The sequence below is a fragment of the Pungitius pungitius genome, chromosome 2 (assembly GCF_949316345.1).
Source record: "Pungitius pungitius chromosome 2, fPunPun2.1, whole genome shotgun sequence".
NCBI lineage: Eukaryota > Metazoa > Chordata > Actinopteri > Perciformes > Gasterosteidae > Pungitius > Pungitius pungitius.
The window spans coordinates 30,354,132-30,367,217 of NC_084901.1; the positions used below are offsets into that span (position 1 = coordinate 30,354,132).

The window sequence follows — 13,086 nt, forward strand, 5'->3', positions numbered from 1 at the left end:
AAGTTCTGCTTAAGTAACAATTTAGGCCAATAACATAAAATAATATTCAGCTGAGATAATTTCGATAGAAGTGTTTTAAGTGTTACAGCATAACATTGTGGTTTTCCTATTTGTATTTGTTCTACCACTGTTTAAAGTGAGCATGTTTCAATAGCAATATATTAAACACTAAAAGATACACATTACTTTAATTGTAAAGCTAAAGAAGACTTGGTGAAACTGAGGCATATCATATAATGAAGTCTCCCAAAAAAGTGAAATGAGTCAGTGAAATGAGTCAGAGGCACTAATTATCCTGGCTGATTAGTGGATTTTATTTGGGCATTTTTGCAACAATTCACAACGTAAAAAGTGAGAGATTATGAGAAATTAGGCTGCACTGTTGAACAGATTAGACTAAGTGTCCCAAATAGTGATTTTTCAGGAGAAGTCTAAAGTCTGAGGAGTTTCACAACCCCCATCTGAGGAGCTGATAACGACACAGGTACATTCCAACTTTTCCCCCTGACCCTATCTCATCTTCCACTTGTTACACGTGGGAAGGGGTCACACAAGGCCGCTCAGGGAGGACTGACTGGGATGACAACTCTCTCATGATGGAACTTGCAATGGCGGGGACCCGCGCTGGAGCTTGTGCCCAGGATGGTAAAAAACAAATCATCCCTCAACAATCCGTCTGAGTACGTTGCTCAGACCGCCCTTGGTTAGCTGAAGGGGGGTCTTCTCCTCCTTGTTTTCAATGTAGATGCTGGCCCCGTGTTCCACCAGCACCTTGGCTGCCTCCACGCGATCCTCATCGCACGCCAGGTGACTGGTACAAGAAAATACAGATAGATTTGTAAATACAAAATTAGTTATATTTATTGTATGTCGTAAGCATCACACACTAGATTCACCTCCTTTTCATTAGGGTAGAGGCCAAAATACTCTGTCAACAATACCTCACATTTTAGGCAAATTAAACTTTCTGAAAAGTTCGGAAAGGTTTTTCAATTTAGCTTGACTGACCCTTTAAGGGGTTGCATGTTGTTCACTTCAGTCTAACAGAATTCCACCGTGGCTGTAGATCTGTGCCAGTGGCCATAATGTTGAAATGGATTAATACTTATTCACACATACAGAGGTGTGTTGCCCTGCGAGTCCTGGATGTTGGTCGAGGCACTCTGTTTAAGAAGCAGTTGGATGAGGCGGAGGTTTCCCTTGGAAGATGCTCTGTGAAGGGGCGTGGACTCATACTTGTCTTTGACGTTGGGGTCTGCTCCTTTTTCCAACAGGTGCAGGGCGATCTTTAAGGGGGTAGGGAGTAAAAGCCATGTTACTTGCATGCCATCGACACATAATCTATTTTCTAATCAGCGACTTTCCATTTACGTAAAACGCCTAGTATGAGTTCCTGTTGTTTTGGTTCCTGTTGGTTGTGGCATACCACGATTGATGAGGGAAAGTACTAATAAAGAACGTAACGTAACTTCCTCAAATAAGTACTATGACAATTTAGGTGTCAGGTGTTATGGAACTTTTTGCATTACGTCGGCCTCTCTGGGGATGACAGATGTAAAGCAAAGTATTTTCTGTTTTCCAATTCCATACTAATTGTACACAATTTACTATATAATAACTGTATTAATATATCTAGCCGTTTATATGAATGAAATTAATTTACGTTACGATTTGTATAAGTTGGCCCTTTAACACTTAACAGCAAAGGATAAATCTGACAGGTTGGATAAAAATGGTATCTTACTGTGTGTAGTAGTTGTGGAGGAATAAATACATGGTTAAACATCAACATAGATTGAAAGCTTACTTGTTTAGCATTTGGATAAGATAATAACCATAATTATTCATTCATTCATTTGTTTCATGCACACCTCGCTAATACATGGTCAGGGACAAATGTCTTCATCAAAAATACGGTTGTTAACTTTATTTGTGGCTTTCTTATGCCTAATGTTTGACATCATCATGATCATAAATAAAAGAAAAGCAAAAGGCATCCGCAGAAATGTAGATGATATTTCTAAAATATTAAATCAATTGAATTTCATGTATGCTACTTTAAAGACATGAAGCAAACATAATACAAATCTAAGACTAAACACCATTTAGATTAAATTCTAAAATCCTGTGTGTCTTACCTCATATCGGTCTTTCGAGGCGGCGTAGTGCAGAGGGGTGCATCCGTTTTGATTGACGGAGTTCAGCTGAGCTCCTTTGGATATAAGAGATTGCACAATGTCTTCTCTGCCAGCAGATGCTGCAATGTGAAGAGGGGTCCACAAAGCCTAGGAAGTACAACATCACAATCATCGTGAAGTCACAAAAGAAAGCAAATTGGATTATTTTAAGATTAGTCCATATTGCACCTGTTAACATTCTAGGTGATTTTAATTATTGCATTCGTATTTGTTGTACCACCTAAATAACCCTAAATACAGTGAATACAATGTCCATACAGATGGTCCATAGAGATACAGAACACGTTCAATACTTAAAATACAAATATTATAAATATAACTCTTTTTTTATGGTTATATGGATGGGTATTGTTTGCATGGATGGTTGCTGAAATACTCGGACTACATCATATTGTAGGGTCACCTCCACCAACTTGACAAGACAAAAAAAGTGCATTAAACCATTGTTCTTACGTCATCTTGCAGATTCACGTCAACGCCAAGATAAAGCAGAAACTCCACAATGTCGGTGTGTCCAGCAGAACAAGCCCAGTGCAGGGCGGTCCTACGGTCCTGGAGTTACGGGAAGTTATGTGTAAAAACGATGGTGAAAACGTGCAAAAACTTCACTTTGAACCTGTCAATATTCAAACAAATGCAGTCTTACCTGGTCTATTTTGCAGGCAAGCGATTTATCTAACAGAATGCACTCTTTTAATTTCTCAAACTGTCCAGTGTACGCCAAATTACAGACCTCCACATTTGATACAGAACCCTCCATTACTAAATATGCTTTAATGTCCAGGAAAGTTACAATAGTTATTATTAATCGAGTGGAGATGCTCAAGAGTTGTTTCGTTTTATCGTTGCAAGGAAGGGGAGCAATGACTCAGGAAATTGTGAGCTCTACTTCCGCATGGATTATTCTTCCCTTCAAATTAAAACGCAACCAGTGGCATCACCTTACAGTGAGACTAAATAACCCAGGCATGTAATATAATATCATTCATTCAGTTATTATTCAGTTTGAGTCCCCTTAAAAACATGGACATTTGATTAATACGCTTGGAACTATCCTATCATCGGCATGGTTTAATTTTGGACGAACGTGAACACATAATTTTGGTAGGTATAGTTGGTGCCCGGAGGAAGTAATACGTGATGCAAAATGGCCGCTTTTGTTTGCTAAATGTGCTGCATGAACAAGAGGAAGGGAATACCAAATTGTTGTTGCAAAATTATTCCCGCTGTCAATATATATTCAGCATTGGTCCGATTGAAATTTGGGATTTTATGGCGAATACGCTGGTGAGTTTAAATGCTACACAGTTCCGCTGAAAACATCATGCTATCGTGTTGTTTTGCTAGCTAGCTAGCTAGCTAGCTAGCAAAAGGTGTAGTACGTAGCTAGCAAAAGGTGTAGTACGTAGCTAGCTAGCTAGCTAGCTAACGTCTAACGTTTACGTTTTCTCGGAATTTTCCACGTTAAGTTACCTTCCACGTTGAGCTGGCCTGGAAACGGTTTTCACAAGCTGTATTTGCTTTGATGTATCGTGACCACTTTGTTTTCCACTATAGGATTTCAGGACCCACGTGGATCAGTCATGCAGATATTCAGAAGAATTTGTCAACATATACTACGACTGCATGGATAAGAAAAGGAGGGTGAGTGGTGTTTTTATTCGGTCCTCTCGATTGGAAAATTAAACTGTGGCGTTGTTCCAGTTATTGTGAATAATTTTTTGTGTGCGCACAATGGCACAGAAAATAAAACAATGAAATCCCAAACCGTTACAGACATGTTTGAGATAACTAACAGTGAGCCGTGTCAAATTGACTTTAACAGATTGTATCATCTGATTATTTTTAAATGCCTGCATCGCCCTCACAAGTCCAGTATCGATCAAGCTGTAGAGCAGAATAGTGTGGTCAGTGTTATCGTTGTCCTAACGATTATGTTTGTCCCAGAACTTGACCCGACTCTACCTGGACAAGTCGACCTTGGTGTGGAATGGGAACGCGGTGTCAGGACAGGATGCCCTCAGCGAGTTCTTTGAGTCTTTGCCTTCGAGCGAGTTCCAAGTTCAAACCCTGGATTGCCAGCCAGTTCATGGTCAGTGGATCGATCTTAATATATTCAAGTGCTGTGGTGGACTCTCAAATAAGAATGGAGAACTGTCCATGATGCAAGTTGAGTTCTTTTAATAACCGGATGTTCTGCTTGAGAAGTTTCACTAATCCAGCATCAATCAACTCTTTTTTTTTTTTCTTCTTCTTCATTCACAGAGCAAGCTACACAAGGTCAGACCACACTGCTTGTGGTGACTGGTGGGACGGTGAAGTTCGAAGGAAACAAACAGCGTTTCTTCAACCAGAACTTTCTTTTAACAGCGCAGGCTACACCCAACAATGACCAGCCTGTTTGGAAGATTGCAAGTGACTGTTTTCGCTTTCAAGATTGGAATAGCTGAGGCTGTCCTGATCTAAAATGTATGAACACTCAACAGTGATCAAACTCCACTTTTATTAGTTTTTCTAAGAAAATACTACACCACACGATTCAAAAAAAGTGTTTATTCTTGAAATGTTGAACAGGACAATATGCTTATAATGAGGTAATAAATAAAAAATAGAATCACCAAGCAACCAAATGTAAAACGAATGTGAATGTGTGCTTTAAGGTTTGATGAAACACCATCAACACGACATTTGGAAAAATACACCTTCATTAAAAGGATCCAACTAGACTTCAAATAAACCGTACACCAAAATGAACATTAACCCAGGAACAGAAGCGAAATACATAGTATCATAACCAGTTATGAATAGCTAATGCAAATACGCATCTTAACTTTGTTATTGCAAAACATGCTTGAACTCAAATAAATATACTGCCCACCAGAACCTTGACAAGAGGGCTTTCTGTACAAGTAACCCACCAATTGACAATTATCCTTTATATATTAAAACATTTGCTTATTTTCCTGAGTCATTTAAGTTCATACATTTTGGTCTTACCAAATAAATTCACACAATAGCAAAAGTATAAATAAAATATGTAAGAAAGTATGATATAGCTGACATAATCAGTATGTATGATCTACACAATGTTTCAGTTAATCTCTGGGTGAGTATATTCTTCAAGTAAAACATGGCAGCAAAGCATTTTGTTTACACAATAAAAAGCGTGAACTATTTTCTTTCTAACTGAGTGCCACGTCTGCTTGACTACACAGAGTGAAGGCACAACATTAGTACTTCTAGTTTACAAAATACAAGCCTCCCTGATAATTACAAATGAAATAACAAAGCTTTGCAACATACGGGCCACAGTGGTACTTTTTTAATCAGCTACAAACCATGCGGCCAGAAGACTTAAGTGGGTGCCAGTCATGTGCCGTAAACCGTCTTGGGCCTTTTTTCTACAGTTGTTACTCGAGTGCATTTCGTTGACAGTGTAAGCTCTTACACAAATAAATATAAAGCAGGTCACATGGATCACAACTACAAATATTTACAGCTTCTCTGTTCAAGACATTTTCATTTGGTGTGACACAAACAGCATACAGATCCATAAGGGTACCACTGGGAGGAGTATTTACAGTGGTTATGGTTACAATGGAGACGCTTGGAGTGAGAGTGAGCAGTTATTTGCCCCCATACATTCTCTCTATGTGGTGGAGATAGTGGTTCTTCAGCTCTATCCTCTTCAGCTTGAACGCATCTGTGACGAGACCCGTCTCAGGGGTCCACGGCTCTGGACTCAGGTGCACCTTCACTGGAATCTCAAATCGCTGGAGTTTAACTATATGGAAGAAAAGCGGAGAGGACGAGATCACTTAAACTCACTCATTTATCACACAATAGTAGAATTAAAAATCTCTTCTACAATTTTTTTTAGCATAAAACAGCAAATTTCAGATGAGGATTGAGAAGAATGCATAAAAGTTAAACAAACACTACAGCTATGTCACAATATTATACACAGTCACGTCTTACTGTTAGCAGCAACCGCCTTGATCTCCTTCAGGACCTCCCTCTCCATGTCCGGGTGCGTGCAGATCTCTTCCCATGCTCCCACTATGCCTCTTTGTTTGGCCAGTTCCGTCATCGTTTTCTGGTTGGGAACCACGAAGCTGATCACATAGTTCTGGTCACTGAAAAGATATAAAATATAAACAAGTTCAAGGCTACGGATAAAGATGCATCCTTGCTCGATCCCACAAATGAGTGTCGAAATAAATAATTGACGTCATATTGAAGTAGGAGAGGAAGAAGCTTGAACTAGTTGGAAAGGAATTGATGTAAGAGGAAAAAATGAAGCATGTTAATGCTTTAATCTGATTGTATGTGGGGATTCAAGTTAAAGTATCACTCAAGTTCTAGATTTAGCTGAAGTGGTTTAATAAAAAAAAAAACTGCATGAATGCTAATAAAAGCTGACATTTCTAACTAGATTTAATAACGATACATACAACATTAATAATACATACAACACTATGTTTTAAGTTCTGAAATGTGGTCTTTCCACCTCAGAGAAATGAGAGCAGATTGATCCGGCTCTATAACCATCCACCCTGTAGCGTGGTGGTTTGGAGCAGAAAGGTGGCTACAGCTGACATGACATTTAACACACATAGGTGGGATGTCTGAAAATCATTTGAGAAGTCATCTGTAGAGGGTATTTTGAGAATTAAAACGGCATTGTAATAGCATTAAATACACGCTATTCACACCCCTGGTTTACTTTATTCCTAAATTAATTAGGGCAACGCACTCACCTGTTTGCATAAGCGCAGATGTTGTCTATGATAGAGCAGTTTTTCAGAGCGCACTCTACTTTACCAAGAGACACGTACTCCCCTGCCTGCAGCTTAACCAAGTCTTTCTTGCGATCTAATTTGGAAAAGGAAAAACAAATTAAATGGAGTGACCATCACACGCTTCCTGTTTGATATTGCAACCACAAAGTCTGCGTAGCAGTGCTATAAAATTAAGTGTGCATGGCGCGCCTTTCACAGGCGCCGTCAGATGACAGCCACAGCACTGAGTAATAAGTGAGGGAATAAACATACACACCCACTATCTGGAGACATCCGTCTGCGTAAACCTCGCCCACGTCGCCTGTGCAGAACCACCTCTGACCCTTTTCATCCACAAAAAAGTCCTCGTTGTCACTCTCCTGCCGGTAGTAACCCATGGTAACGTTGGGGCCGCCAATCAGGATTTCCCCTCTTGGGTTTGGCTCGTCTCTGCTGGTGTAGCCGCCTATGATTGGAAAATTATTAAGTAACAATCAATTACAAAAATACTCATTTTGCGCTGAAGTGCGGCCTATGCAAACAGGTATTTCACCCCTACCTTCAGCCCAGTCCCTGAGCCGGATCTCGCAGCAAATCAGAGGAGCTCCAACCCGACCAGTGCTGATGTCCGCAACTGAATAAAAGGACACATTGGACGTTGAATTCTTTTTTTTTTTTTTTTTTTTGGCGAGGTCTCCTTAATGTGAAGTCTTCCATCTCATCTTACCCTCTGTGATGGTTCCGGCTCCACAGGTTTCTGTGAGGCCATAACCCTGACCCACTGGGCAACAGAAGCATACATTCATGAACCTCTGCGTGGCCGAGGACAGGGGGGCTCCTCCAGACATCATCATCCTCACACGTCCCCCAAGGAGTTTCTTCACTTTTCCAAACAACAGGCTGCGAAAGTCAGAGAGCCCGGTGGTTGATTTAAACTGGACCACAACAACAATTTCAAAAGAAAGAAAAAAAAAAAGAAAAAAAGTCACAGGTGGTTTGCTTACGCATTGCAGAGTGGTGCGTCATAGCCCCTCCTGATCTGCTCTAGTTTATATTTGTAGCCCAGCGTAAACAGCGTCTTCTGGATGATACTCATTTCCTGGACTTTGCTCATCACATTCTTGTTGATGCGGTCCATGATTTCCTTTTAAGGAAAAGGAAAATAAATATGTGAATTTGAGGAGAAGTAGGTAAAGGAAAAGTTTGTAAAAACGGAGGAGGGCAACAGGGCAGTGAGGGATGGACAGGAATTCCTTACTGGCACAGCTGCCATCAAGGTGGGTTTGAGCACAGAGCTGTCTCCTTTACTTCCTCTCTTAATCTTAGAGGACTAAAGGGAACAGAAGATAACCACAATAAAAAAACAGCAGGCATTTACAACCACAATGAGTAAGGGCATGGCAACAATGCATTAGTAACCACACATAGGTGTGATAAAGCACTGCAGCAGGACAAATAGAAGTGGCTGCCGTGGTTTTACCTGGTCCGTTAGCGTTTGAGGGGACGAGTAGCCGATCCGACAGCCATATGTGACGCTGGAGATTTCAGCTGTCATTTCCAGAACATGAGCCAGGGGCAGATAGGCTATGTAAGTATCATTAGGCCTGCCACAACACATGGGGTGGGGAAGGTGAAGGTTAGCTACCGAATGGGATCCTGTGCATTACGGCATTGTACCAGCATTCAAAAATGGCATGTCTACGGACTAATATCGGCTCACCCAAGTCCAGGGATGCGTTCACACTGGCCCGTCATTCCCGCTATCAGGTTGCTGTGGATGATCATGACTCCTTTCGGTGCGCCGGTTGAGCCGCTGGTGTACATCACCACAGCCAGGTCGGAAGGCTGGGGCTTCACAATCGCCCTCCCCACTGCGGGACAACAACAAACACACGTCACGGATCAACAATCCTCAGGAGCAAAAACAAAAGCAATTTTGAAATAGCAACACATCTAAAAATCAGACAAATACGCACTGTTCTCGGGCAGCGCGCCCAGCTCTTGCACGTCCTGCATGCTGTGGGTGGACAGTCCCGCTGGGTAGCATGTTGTGTTCAGCTTCTTTTGGTCCACATAGATCACATGCTTCAGTTTTGGGATCTGTGAAAGCACATTCTAGGCAAAAAGAGGAGACAAAGCTGTCTTTAGGACGGCACGCCTGACCAGACCAGTTTATTTCGTTTATCTTTGCTGACTTAATCTTTAGAATGTATAGCAAGTTGAAAAAATAAAGAAAAAGATAAATGTAAACAAAAAGGTAGGAATCATATAGAACAGACTAGAAGTGGCTTGACAAGCACTATGTGCATAATGAATATGATCTGTCTTTAGAGAGAAATTGAAACCAGTGGACCGTTAGAGCTACTACTTTAAAAAGGATCCACTCACTTTCAGTTTTGTCTCCAGCAGATCCACGCTGGTGACTAGATGCGTCACTCCAGCCTCGTTCAGTCCAAATGCAATTGCGTCCTCTCCCAGAGTAGCGTAGAATGTCACCACTGAATACAAAAAAGTCAGTGTATACAAGTATGTAGTACTATAAAAAAAAAAAATTATATATATATATATATATATATTTTTAAACAGCAATTGTATATCTACATTCAAGAAATATATTGCGCTATAATTCCAAAGTCCAGAACAAAGGTAAAGATGAATTAAAATCAAAAGGTAAACAATTTTCACATTAGTTTTCACAAAATGATGTTAATATTAGCCTTTTTTAGTGTGGACAGACAGATAAACACAGTAAATCCATAATGACTATATATTTATCTGGAAAATGCCCTCAGACCCTCAGTTCACACACATGAGGGGTTGGTAACTAATTCCTTAGAAAATATTTCAATATCAATTGTTTGGGTTTACTTAAACAAATGTTTTTTCCCCTCTACGTGTCAGTTGACTGTCGCTGCTGCACAAGATGGGATGTTCTTACATGGGAAGTTGTGCCTGAAGCACGTCTGGGCTGTGATCATCCACTCCGCTCTGGTCTCACAAAAGATTGCAATGTTGCTTTTGGGCTGCTGTCCCAAAGCTGCCAGTCCACTGCCAAAATGATCCACGATACGGTCCACTTCATTGTAGGAGAGCCATCTATAGTCGCCCAGGATCAGCTGACGGGAGAAGGGACAAGTTTCAACGTCACACGTCTTCCTCCTTCACAAGAATCACTCGCAAAACATAATGAGAATAACGGGAATCCTTACCTTTTTAAATACTTTTCCAGTGGGTTGAATCTCATTTTCTTCACACAGCACTTCTCGGGTGCCGAGACAGTTTGCCGATCCGAAGCGCTGCACAGCATGCTTGAACAGCTTATCCAGCGTGTCCTTGCCCGGGAAGTCTTCCCTGGCTAAGGAATCAAAGTGGTCCACTGAGCGGTAGGGCCCCTCCGCGCAGCCTGAAGTGGAGCGGGCCTTCATCCGCTTGGACAGCGCTTTCCTCTCCCCGGCTCCAGTCATGAGGTACCAGGGAAGGAAGGACAGGACGGAGTACAGCCACACGAGAAGGTGGATCGGAAGCAGGAGGACAGCTTGGAGGGGAGAGTCTGGTTGGAGACCCATTCTTCTCTCTGGTTGTTTAGTCTAGTTTTCTATAGTGCGCTGGTCCCAGAAAAGTAACCCAATTTTTAAAATCCTCGAACTGCGAGATGGAAATATTTGGTCCACTGCCCTTAAATGTTACACCTAAAAAAAATCAGGGAAAAAAAACAAAAAAAAGGTAAAGGCATCATTTGTCAAGGAGTTTTAGCAGTCAAATTATTAAACAATGATAACCAAAATAGTTGTGTGCCTACAATGGTCTCAAAGAGGAAATAAGTTGTACAAGGTAAGCCTGTTTGGCTGCACGCACAAAGAAACAGAACCCTTACAAAACTGGTTTGTGCATCAAAAAGGTCAGCCACAACCTGTACGCTACAAACTGGACTCGGTACTCAAGAGACTCACCGCGTTCGTCCTCAATTACACCTCTTAGGAGTGCGCGTTTTATCTATGCAAGTTCCATCCCATAGGATCCAAAGTGTCCGCCTCACCACCCCCCACAGGTCATACCCAAGGGCACGAGCGGCACACGACCAATGACAGCAGTCCTGAAGCTCACCCCACTCCGCGGTCAGAGAAAAGCCACTATAGGTCAAGCTCAGCTCGCTAATAATAGCACCAAGACATGGAGCAGATTGAGGAGGGGGAAAAAAAGGATGTATTGCACTTCTACTGAGTCTTCAACACCTGAATAAATAACCAATACAGCAACAGAACCAGCTGGACCGGAAGAGGAGGCAACTTTACAGTACAAGGAGTGGAGTATTGCACAAGTTGTAAACCTGGGGAAATCAGTGACGCATCTAACCAAAACTCCCTAAGCCTCACTTTACAAATTGTTGTGAATCATTGCTTCCATTTACGTCACTGAAAGTATGTATATCTTTAAAAAAAAAAAAAAAGAGATGGATAAATAAAGACCGTTTGTGTCAATGACAGGACGTTTTGAGGCCTTTTTCTGCATTGGTGGATTTCAGTTTACTAACACAGAACCGGATCGACAGACACGCCTTTATTTGTAAATATGAATAAAAGGTATTCATACAAATCGCATTCTTTAGTGATTATCCATGGCGTGACATACAACACGCGTGTTACACTTGACTCGAGACAAAATGCCGAGCAAGTTACACTAATGTTAATTATTAATGTATTAGTACAAATATAATATAACCCATATTAATTAACTTTTTCAGCGGGAAAGGACGCAACTGTGACGATGGTGTGTAGTTTAACGTAATACAATCCCATATGGAAAAAACGTAGCATTATTTCCTCAATCACACGCACCACGCGTGAAGCGGAGAGCGCGTTTTCCCATCCCTCCTTACACACGCGCTATTCGGCGGCTAACATGTCACAATGGGCTGAGGGGCGCCACGGCGGAAACAAATGATGACAATGCAGCCGCATATTGATTAGCGTCTGCGTTAGCCACTGCGGATGTTAGCTTAAGCAATGCAACACCTCCGACAAAAAATCAACCCCAACACCGCGACGTATGGAGGCAGGAATGGGATTATAGACCGGCGGGAGGGGCACCCTGCTTATCGGGCAGGCTCGAGGCATTCTTACCTTCAGCGGAGGAAAACCGGGTCAGTCGTGTGTCGTTTCACAAATGACCGAGAGTTACCTTTAATGAGGGAACTGGAAACCGGAACTACTACGTCATCTGATTCCATTTTTCTGGACCAATGGGAGGCTGAGGTAGGTTTGCAGTCGTTTTTTTTCTGTGTACGTCCCGCATCAGCAGGGGGAAATATTTCGCATGAGGTAAAGGCCCAATGTCAGTGCACCCCTGCACGGACTGACGCACTTTGAGGCGCGCTCCAGTTTACTCCAGCGTTTTAGGGCTGTCACCACTGCTACACCGCCGAGTGTTTGAGGACTCTCTGGGAGACATTGTGAGGCCTTTAGGAGCCGTTTCTGAAAAAATGAAGGGAAAGCAGAGATCAATTCTCTTTTTGCCAAATTACAGAATAATTTTTCCCACTTAAATAGAAAAATGCTTACTTTTACGCAACACATTTACTTTATTTTTCTTTCTTTCTTTTCTTTTGTTGTCTATCATATGCATGTTTCGTTTTATGTTTGTAATTTTGTAAAATATTTTAATAGTATATAGGTGGAAGCTTCAAATAATCCCATTCGCTTGTTGATTCTTCCAGCACAGGGATATTAATTATTTCTAAATTTGTTTATTGTTTATTTTGATTTGTACAAATAAAATTAAAATAAAAGAAATTACCCACACGTCACTGTAATGTGACGTTAAAACGAGGCTAACCAGTGGAAGCAAGGAGATGTATACATTTTAAATATGAATTACTATACATATCTCACTGTCTTTTAGTGTAAGCATAAGAACTGTTGCCCAAGTGTGTTCATTGTCGCCCTCAAGTGGTTGGTTAATGAGAGTACATTTCTATAGAAAACCGGAATGCCTTCGTGAGAAACGTGCTGTCTGCACCACGCATAGAAAGCCTGTAGGGGGCAGTGTGCTCGAGTGAGTATCACGGATGACGTGAGGGAGCGCTCGATTTGTGAACCAGACAACCACGT

The 13,086-nt window shown here is 41.5% G+C and overlaps 3 protein-coding genes across 4 annotated transcripts; 1 reads left to right on the forward strand and 2 right to left on the reverse strand.

Annotated features, from left to right (window-relative positions):
• Window positions 1-292: 292 nt before the first annotated feature.
• Window positions 293-3,113, reverse strand: psmd10 (proteasome 26S subunit, non-ATPase 10). Its single transcript, XM_037459759.2, has 5 exons — window positions 2,845-3,113; window positions 2,652-2,750; window positions 2,139-2,285; window positions 1,120-1,286; window positions 293-811 (listed from the first exon to the last, which is right to left on the reverse strand). Exons 1-5 carry the CDS (start codon window positions 2,956-2,958, stop codon window positions 658-660), a joined length of 681 nt encoding a protein of 226 aa, XP_037315656.1. The 5' UTR covers window positions 2,959-3,113; the 3' UTR covers window positions 293-657.
• Window positions 3,114-3,309: 196 nt separating this feature from the next.
• On the forward strand, window positions 3,310-4,707 carry nxt2 (nuclear transport factor 2-like export factor 2). The gene is made up of 4 exons (XM_037459761.2): window positions 3,310-3,485; window positions 3,756-3,842; window positions 4,146-4,290; window positions 4,464-4,707. The coding sequence occupies exons 1-4, from the start codon at window positions 3,339-3,341 to the stop codon at window positions 4,646-4,648; spliced, it is 564 nt and encodes a 187-aa protein (XP_037315658.2). The 5' UTR covers window positions 3,310-3,338; the 3' UTR covers window positions 4,649-4,707.
• Window positions 4,708-4,731: 24 nt separating this feature from the next.
• Window positions 4,732-12,241, reverse strand: acsl4a (acyl-CoA synthetase long chain family member 4a). 2 transcript variants are annotated; one of them, XM_037459754.2, is made up of 15 exons: window positions 12,100-12,241; window positions 10,189-10,668; window positions 9,918-10,095; window positions 9,368-9,477; window positions 8,956-9,094; window positions 8,700-8,850; window positions 8,460-8,583; window positions 8,238-8,309; window positions 7,984-8,123; window positions 7,707-7,879; window positions 7,539-7,613; window positions 7,257-7,445; window positions 6,959-7,073; window positions 6,177-6,334; window positions 4,732-5,982 (listed from the first exon to the last, which is right to left on the reverse strand). In XM_037459754.2, the coding sequence occupies exons 2-15, from the start codon at window positions 10,543-10,545 to the stop codon at window positions 5,825-5,827; spliced, it is 2,139 nt and encodes a 712-aa protein (XP_037315651.1). In that variant the 5' UTR covers window positions 10,546-10,668; window positions 12,100-12,241; the 3' UTR covers window positions 4,732-5,824. The 2 variants fall into 2 exon arrangements, with proteins under 2 accessions (XP_037315651.1, XP_037315652.1); XM_037459755.2 differs by lacking the exon at window positions 12,100-12,241 and adding an exon at window positions 10,930-11,066.
• Window positions 12,242-13,086: the final 845 nt, after the last annotated feature.